This window comes from Euwallacea similis, chromosome 1 (assembly GCF_039881205.1).
Source record: "Euwallacea similis isolate ESF13 chromosome 1, ESF131.1, whole genome shotgun sequence".
Classification (NCBI taxonomy): domain Eukaryota; kingdom Metazoa; phylum Arthropoda; class Insecta; order Coleoptera; family Curculionidae; genus Euwallacea; species Euwallacea similis.
The window spans coordinates 4,118,413-4,127,959 of NC_089609.1; the positions used below are offsets into that span (position 1 = coordinate 4,118,413).

Below are 9,547 nucleotides of genomic sequence, written 5' to 3' on the forward strand. Positions count from 1 at the left end.
TGAGTAAGGGGAAGAGCGTGTTTTGTTGGCCTCTTCACCTTTTGCATCATACTTGACATTTTATTTTAAATATTTCAACAATTCCCTGCTTGCAAAATATTATATAATTATATTGAGGAACTGGTACCCTCTGATTTCTGTTAATATGGAGAAAATGGGATCTGCTTCTCTGGGATGTAGTCAATTTTAATTTTGTAATAGGTAAATACCAACAGGAAGTAATACTATTGACTTATTGGGTTTGGCATAACAGATAAGAGAAAAAGAAAGATACCAAAGGGAAGCCATCAGGTAATTAAAATATTGATTTTATCTGTTATCAGGGCAGAAACTATTATCTACTTGGATGGTACCTAATAACCAATACTTAAGATCCATCCCAAAATTGTTGAAATTTCTATGCAACACTTAAGTCATTTGCATGGTATTTCCCATTTAAAGTGACATTTTGTTTGCATTTTAGAAATATTTTTGGAAAATTAAGTCCACTGAATAGTTCATAATAATAAGACATAAGCAGCATTTACTTATATATTTAGTTAAGTCTAAGCAAAACCTGAGGGTGTATCCCTTAACCCATTCAGGGCTAAAGACATACATACTCACATGGCTTATAAAAACTGCATTGCAAGTTGGATGCTGGACATATTTTAATTCTTGTATAAATCTACTGGTCAAGCCCTCTATATATGTATACTTACCTACTCCATACTCAATGCATGTTTTGTTGGCATTTTGTCACTTTTTACGTCATATTTGATATTAGATTTTATTTGAAATATATCAACAACTGCTTACTGAGAAATATATAATTATATTTGAAAACTGATATCTTCTGATATTTCCTACCTAGTATAAATAGTCCTACTCTGTATAATGCATAAAGAGCAAATATTTCAGTAATTTATCATGACTCATATCCTATTTGGAAATTTACAATAAGGATACAACAATTTGGAATATTATTTGAAGGGGCCTTGCTCTGATTTTTTTTGTATTTATAAGCATAAAAAAGCCTTTATCATAAGACACAATTTTTCTTTTCAAGACCTAGAATTAATTTAGAATCTGCTTTTAAGTACCTAATTTCCCCTAATAAAAAAAGGCTTGAGCTACATTTACATAAATGCACTATGTAAATTTTTGCTTCCTCACAATTATATAATAGATTTTAGAGAACAATATGTAATTGTCATATTAGCCTACTTAAATATGAACAATAAGGTGTTTAGTAGTGCTCAGTAATGGTTAGATAACAAATACACTTTGTTTTAATTTGCTTAATGTCTTTTACTTCCTTGTGATAATTTATGAGTGTGTATGTCTTAATGAGCATGTCTAAGGTATTAATAACGACAGATTTTCAGAAATTTTTCTTTAAAATTTATGGCATTTTTGAATTTAATTCAGGTGAGGATCAACAAATTAGAAACTAATAACACAATTAACATAATTTGTTATAGTATGTGTTGATAATTTTTGGAGATATCCTTAGAATTATGTTGATATACATATATGTATAATATGTATATGTAATGACCAGTATGATATCAGTACAATTTTGTTATAACTTTGTAACAAAATTAGCTTTGATGTCCGGTATTTTAAAACCTTTAATTTAATTTTAAGGCAATTTGGGATAAATCATCATATTTTGTTTTCAGTCTTTCAGGTAAAGCGTTTTACAGGTCATTTTGCAACAACCTGTATAACTTATTTTTAAATATAAAATCCAATCATATTGATTAAACGGTTATTAGCCTCCCCCTTTCTATGAAGGTAGATTACTTAATAAGCCTAATTTTTTCCAACATATTTACTTTGTTATTATTTATCAATTCCAAAATTCCTCTATCAGGGAGCCATGCAGTAAACAACTAAATTCCCTGTTCATAATTCTGTCATGTTAAAGTAGTAAGTATGTGCATCTTTTTAAATTTTCTTGACAAATCACTCCAGATCGCACACTCTACCTCTTGTATTGTGTGTAACATTACAATAAACATGGAAATGTTTGGTAGAATCAATGGAATGTAATCAGTTAAATTCCTTTGGTTTTAAGCAACTTTAGGGAAATGGTGCTTCATTGTACAACTTATTATCTAAGTATGATTTCATGCTTGCCTTTTCCTTTAAATTATTTTAGAGATTCAGTTTCATGATTACATCATGGCTGATTTGCGCAACTCAGCGTGCGATATTTTCGAACATTGTTCATCATCATCAAGATTGAATATATTCATATTTTGCTAAAAATGTTTTAATTTTGTAATGAAACATTTGCATGATATGGGACTTCGGTTTGAGAACCCTTTAAGCAATATTCATCATTTATGATCCAGTGCTTCATTGACAAATTGTGTAACATTCTCTAATCAATGAAAAATTTGTATTTATTTAACTTACACTAAGTACACTATATATTTCCATTGACTCCTTTTCTCTATTTTCTTCATTCTGAGGTAATTTTAAACTTGTATGTTGCCAGGAAAATATCAAAAATTTTCAACTATTTACTTAGAAGTAGGGAATTCTGTACTATACATTATATCAAAACAATTGTATTTAAACTTCCTGTATTTTTTTATTTTATTTATAGCAGGTAACACGTTTTAAGCTGAGCCTCAATGCATCTATATTTCACCCGGCTGATATAGTGGTACACTAGGTTTTAACACCTGAAAAATGCCTTTGCCTAAGCGGGTTATTGAACCTGTTCATGTCACTCGGGGAACTATTCCTGAAGACTTGCCAATTCCTTCCGAACTCGAATGTGTTACAAATGGAACTTTAGCAAATACTGTAAGACAGTTGTCATCTTTATCTAGGTAAGTGTTTCACACTGTAACAGAGTCCAATTCCAATACATAAGAATTTCTCTGAGCATTATTCCCACTATCATTATCATAATCAAAGAACGTTTTTTTCTTTATTTAACTATGTCTTTAGATACAGCTGTTTCGTTGATATTAGTAGTTAATTAAAACAGTATTTATGCATCAAGTTTAAGAAATACGTCATATTTTCAAGAAGAAAACAGCTGTTTGAAGTTTAAATCTATCAAATTAAGATCATGTTCAACACCATTTCCATATTTCGATCCATTCTAGGAATCTTATTGCAGTTTCTTATTTTAGACATGCTGAAGATCTGTTTGGTGAACTAGCGCGGGACGCTCAACAGCTTTACGATCGTTCAAATTCATTGCAAGCCCGCATTGATAGATTGGCAGTCAAAGTCACCCAGTTAGATAGCACAGTTGAGGAAGTTAGTTTACAAGACATCCATATGAGAAAAGCTTTCAAAAGTGCAACGGTTTTTGATCAAGAGGTAAAATATGATTTGATTTCTATTTCTATGTGGAATTTTGTTAAAGTTACTGTGTAAATGTAGTCAAATTGTACCAGAAACCATGTCACGAATTAAATCTGTTGTAGATCTTTTCAAGAGCGACTATGCCTACAGCAATGCAAGAGACGTACAAATCTTGTGATCGTCCACCGCCTTTGGATAAACTTAATTGTTATCGGGATGATGGTAAAGATGGTTTGAAATTTTACACAGATCCAAACTACTTTTTTGAGTTGTGGAGAGCGGAGATGCTTAATGATACCGAGAAGGCCATTCATGATAAAGGGAAAAATAAGTAAGTACCTATTTTTCCATTTTGTCTTCTTTGAAAATTACCTCATGAGAAAATATATCTGTTGCAGAGGACATAGAGGTGCGAGAGGTTCTGCAGATGGCGCTCAAGGTGGGAGAGGGCATAGGAAAAAAGGCGTTAGGCAACCTCATAATACTAGAGAGAAACTTAAGCAAATTGCCACAGAACATGGAGAGTATATTATGCCACAAAATACTGTTTATAGGTAAGTGTTCTTGTAATTTTCAAAAATGTTGCTTCAACTATCAAATGAAAAAAACACATTTAATAACGAAACTGGACACCGTCTAAAAAATAAATCTTTCTGCAGGATACCACAACAACTCAATCAATATCCCCAAGAAATCGAAGGGTACGCCGCAGCTCAGGAGCACAGACCTCCAAGACCCAATTCCATTGAAATTCGAAGATCATATCAACGGGAACATGAAGTCCCCGACGGCATGAACTCCCCATCATTATACCAAAATAACAATCAAATGATGAATTACGACGACCAAAATCCTTATCAACATGGAATGTACGGTCAGGGACCACTGAGGTAATATTAAATATCCGAACGGTACAGTTGCCTCTGAATAATAATAATAATTGATGTTCTTTAATTAAATATTATATATAAAAATATTTGTCACATTTTAGCCTGTTAGCAAGCTCTATGTATGATTATTTTTTTCAGTTCGGAATCACTATATGGAGGCGGCACGCCTACGCGGTCAAAATCGCGACCTAGTCAACCACCCCCAGCGCCTCCTTCAAACCAAAGTACCCCATCTGCCGGCACCCCGACTAGAGGACGTATACCGTCATCAACTCGTGACCAGTTACCACCACCTCCTCCACCACCAGAGGTGACGTCTCCACCACCAAATGGATTACCACCACATATGCAGGTAATAAATTTTCAACCTGAAGTTTTTTAATGGAAGCGCCACTAGTGCATAAAAAAATTCCTTATCTGTAGAGACAAGCGTTTTTATATATTAATTACTAATGCTTTTATTGTTTCATCAGCGTATGTCGGAGAGTCCTCTCCGCACCTCTATGTCCTCTCCGGAACCAATTCGCATGTCCTCTCCACCAACCAATCATCTGCAAGATCTTCCACCGCCACCCCCTATTCCAATTGACCAAGGCATGACAATAAAACAGATGTCACCACCGAAACAAATCACTAGTGCTACCAATCTGCACATCGGCGCTAATTCAAGCTCAGGTGTGATAAGTCCTCCACCTGCAGCAGCGGTGGCTCCTCCGCCTCCGCCCCCGCCACCGATGCCAAGTAACAGTGTACATGCTCCTCCTGGGGGACCCGTTCCTGTTATGAACGGAGATTTGATTAGAGCATTGACCAGTCCTCCGAAGTTAACTCCTGTGAAGGATAGGGTGTTAAACAAATTAGCACCGCCTCTAGCCGATCCTCGAAATGATTTGTTGAAAGTAAGTATTTTGTTAATATTGTAATTAATATTTTCTAAGTATAAATTTTAATAAGTGCATGCATCTTTCAACGTTGTGCAAAATAGCTGTTTGCGAAACCATGGCTTCTAATCTATGCTATTTTATGTTTTTGAATAAATGCTATCCAGCAATTCGCTGTGGTAAAGTGATTTTACGACACGCTTGGCATTTTACCTATGAATGTGCACAAGACAAACATCAAATTTCATTCAGTACCAATCATGTCCACACAGAACATGCTCTTAGGCCTACTAAATCATTATACTGCCAACTTTACCTGGAAGGTAATTTTCCCAACTTCCATGGAAACCACCAAAAGTCTCTGTTCTTATTTCAACGTCTCTATATATATATGATTATCTTAATAAAGATTCTTAATTAAGACTTTAATCTATTAGCCCATAATGAACTTTTTTTATTATCTTCTAGGCTATTAGGGACGGCATAAAGCTGCGCAAAGTGGAGAAAAGCGAACAGCGTCAAGACGTGGACCGTGGCGTCAATGGTCTTCATGATGTAGCCAGTATTTTGGCAAGACGCGTCGCCGTAGAGTTCAGCGATTCAGAGTCTGGAAGTGATTCGGAATGTGACTCGGAAGGTTGGGGCGAAAACGAAACGTCTGCGTGACATAAACAGAACGAAGCAAACGAAGGTGAATATTGAATATCAAATATTATCTGAGCGTGCATATTTAGACCGGCCTCATAACACATCTAGTAAACGTAATAAAAAGGGCTTTGCTATATACAATTCATCGAGCTTTGCATTTGAACAGACGCATATAATTTATCGAGAATGAATGCCTGCCTTAAAAATGTATAGCTGTAACTTCGAGGTAAAATCATGAAAGTTGCAGCGATACACTGCTGTAAACATGTATTCGTTGTTAGAGAATCGTACATAGGCCCTTGATATACGCAGAATACTGTTTAATTCCATTATTTATCCAGAATTTAGTCGTCACGCAAACTTCTGAAGTATATTCTTTGTCGTATGAATTATGGTCCAGCCTTGTCAACCAATCAGTCTTCAAAAATGATTAAATTTTCTGGACGACAAACCGTTTTTGAATGCTTAAACAATTAAAAAATATCTATATACATATACTGCGTGACAAAGAAAAGTAAACACCCATTAAAGATAATTTTATTTTGATAATTTTTTTTGTACGTGTTCAGTACCACATACTTATTCAATGATTACATTTTCAGCAAGATCAGAGGAAGAACTTCATTTTTTTTTTCAATAGTGTGTTGAGCATCCACGGTTCCTTATACACTCATTGATACGCCTGGGCTCGGATCTAATAAGATTGTCAATGTCTTCTTGAGGTATCTCATTCCAGGCAATCTGAACTTCATGAGTAAGGGCTGCTAAAGTCTGTGGAGAGTGCTGTAAATTCAACAGTCTGCGGCCAATCATGTCCCAGACATGTTCAATAGGAGACAGATCCGGCGATCGAGGTGGCCAGGGTAAACGGTTGATTTGATGTTGATTCATGAACGTTATTGTTTGCCTAGCAACATGAGGTCTAGCATTATCTTGCTGGAAAATAGCGTTCGGGATAGTTCGAAAATATGGAATCACATATGGCTCCAACACTTCTTGGATATAGCGTTGGGCAATCATGTTGCCTCTAATGAAAATTAGGGGTGACCTGCTACCATATGCGATAGCACCCCATACCATAACGCCTACAATACGGTGGACATGACGCTCTCTGTCAAATTGTGGATCTCGCCTTTCACCCCGTCGCCTTCTCACCCTTGCCCGACCGTCGTTCATCCCCAGACAGAAGCGGGATTCATCACTAAAGATCACCTGAGTCCATTCTTGGTTCCACTGAATCCTCTCTCTACACCATTGTAAGCGGTTAGATCGATGTTCGCGAGTGAGAGGCAGCACCCAATGCGGACGATAGGACAAAAGGCCAAAACTTTGTATTCGGCGATATACTGTACGCATACCAACCCTATTCCCATGTTCTTTAAACCACTGATTTGCAATAGCTCGACTGCTGCTAAATCGGTCTCTAAGAGCCAAAAGTCGCAATCGACGATCTTCGCGCTCTGTGGTTCCTCTGAGTCGCCCAGTGCCTTTGGCTCTGTGCCCACGGCCTTCCTGAGTCCACGCCTGGTAACACCGCACTATGGTTCCTAAGGATCTGTTAGTTCTTCTAGACACTTCTCTGACCGACAGACCTGCTTCGCGCAACCCAACAATCCGCCCCCTCTCAAAGTCACTAAGCTAACGGATCTGTTCATTTCTACGCACTCTAGGCATAATGAGTAAAAATTATGACCGATTGCAACACACTTCACAAAAGTTGCGATGCAAATGTGAACAAAAATGTTTAAACAAAATTTTATTTTTTTAAGGAACGACCCATGGAAACTTAAAAAAAATTAACAGATAAACTTGAAATTTTGATCATTTCTTTCTTTTTTTAAGATAAGTCAACATGCAAAAAATTATCAAAATAAAATGGTTTTTAATGGGTGTTTACCTTTCTTTGTCACGTAGTATATATTACGGTACTACGACCAAGACACACAGACAGATATTACGATTCTCATTCAGATTTTTGTTCTTAACGATATATCGAACATATACCTATCGTTCTTAATTGTGTTGGAATAAGTAATTACTTGCTTTAATAACTTCTATCTAATATTTACTCGCGTTCTATAAATTAATCTTTGAAGATGGCTCCACGCAAATAAATTAGAGCAAAGGCATTAGCAAAAAGATCTTAGGGATTCAGATTAGGCGATCTAGTCGACTGTGAAAAAAGTACCACCTTTGCAGATGCATTTATTTACAGCAATAAATTAACAAAACATAAATTTTGGCTTCGGTTTTATACAATGATAAATAAAAAAAGAATTAATTCCAGCTGGTTACTTAGCAACTTATTCGGAATTAAAGCCAACAGAATCGTAATTGCTGGTTTACTCATGTGTTAGAAGGAAAATATTTTGAAACTGAGTATCATGGAAATTAAGTAACTATTTTTATTTTATAGTTTATTCTTACTGTCTCCTACCTGTTATTCTTACCTTATGCTTGCTAATACATTATTTTATTATCTCATTCATTGTGCATACTTCTGAATAAACACAAAAAATTCCAAACTTAAAATTATATTTCGTAGAAAATAAATTTTCTATTCAATTAAAGTATCTCTATATTTTTGTATGTTGAAACACAAACAGGCAAGCTAAACTCAAGTTTTTGCAGAATCTACTCTGAAATTAATAATCAATAATTTGAAATATATTGATTTCAAATTAGCTTAAGATAATTGATTATTGGTTGTGACTTCGTTGTTTTAATTGAGAGTTTTTTCACAAGTTGGCGAGTCGATTTTCAAAACCGTAAAGTAAAAAGCTTTGAAGCAAAATCAAATGAAACGACTACTTTTTTATTTGATTTTTTTGTTCTAATAAAGCTTTCACTGCTAGATCATTTAGGGGCCCTGGACGATATCTTTAAATGTATATGAGGATTTTTTGATTTTTGGTCTGCAAGTGCGAGTATTTTTTTAATAATCACCAGTTATGAAATCAGGATGTATGATTAACAATGCAATTTTTGTCACATTTTCGGTGTTATAGAAAAAATGTATGTATTTCTGAAACAATTTCTTATTTTTTACTACAACATCGATGATCTAAAAGAAGCTTTGGCCTATTTGCCATAATAAAGTTTCCAAAACTTTGAATTTCTGGACTGACAAAAATGATAGAAGAACCGGGAGTAAGAGTATCTTAATTTCTTGGAATTGTATGCTCAAGTTGCCCGTTGGTCTGATGTCACTGTATTTATGAAATGCTTAAATGTAACGAATATTATACGTATAATTAATTCCAAATAGTGTATGCCAAATTTACAGTATTAAATATTCTTACGGCAAACATTTATTATCGCATACCTACGGCTTGTACAAAATTATGTTGATTAATTGTATATAGTTATTTCGCTTAAGATTTTTTTTGTACATTGTACGATTCCAATAATTTTATTATCCATAGGAATATATTAATTAATGTTAGTAATAAAGGTCGATATTTGGAAACTAATTATTTCATGCTGAAATGTATCAATTCACTTTGTAAGTATAATTAGTAGTATAGTGCTGTAACGATTCGTACTATTGCAAATACTCGTAATAATTTTATTTTATGGAAATGTATGATATATTTAATAGTACAATAAAGCGAAAATATGTATACAGTTTCCTTCTCCTCGAGCTTGAGAAGATATCTCAGTTGATGGGAATTCGTGCTAAATGTACCACATTATGCTTGTCTCTAATAGACCGCATACACTACATTTTGAATCTCCAACGTCCTATGAATCCTTGAGAATTATTTCCTAACTACCTAATCACGGGGATGTGGCCTGGCCAGAAATAAAACA

General features: G+C 34.7%; 1 protein-coding gene across 2 annotated transcripts; it reads left to right on the plus strand.

Annotated features, from left to right (window-relative positions):
- The first annotated feature begins 2,599 nt into the window (after positions 1–2,599).
- Positions 2,600–9,357, plus strand: SCAR (wiskott-Aldrich syndrome protein family member 3 SCAR). 2 transcript variants are annotated; one of them, XR_010752561.1, is made up of 9 exons: positions 2,600–2,828; positions 3,138–3,330; positions 3,438–3,646; positions 3,714–3,869; positions 3,975–4,205; positions 4,344–4,557; positions 4,679–5,104; positions 5,555–7,082; positions 7,135–9,357. XR_010752561.1 is itself a non-coding variant. In XM_066398847.1 (8 exons), the coding sequence occupies exons 1-8, from the start codon at positions 2,686–2,688 to the stop codon at positions 5,750–5,752; spliced, it is 1,770 nt and encodes a 589-aa protein (XP_066254944.1). In that variant the 5' UTR covers positions 2,600–2,685; the 3' UTR covers positions 5,753–9,357. The 2 variants fall into 2 exon arrangements, 1 of the variants encoding a protein (XP_066254944.1); XM_066398847.1 differs by having other exon boundaries at positions 5,555–9,357.
- The last annotated feature ends 190 nt before the right edge of the window (positions 9,358–9,547 follow it).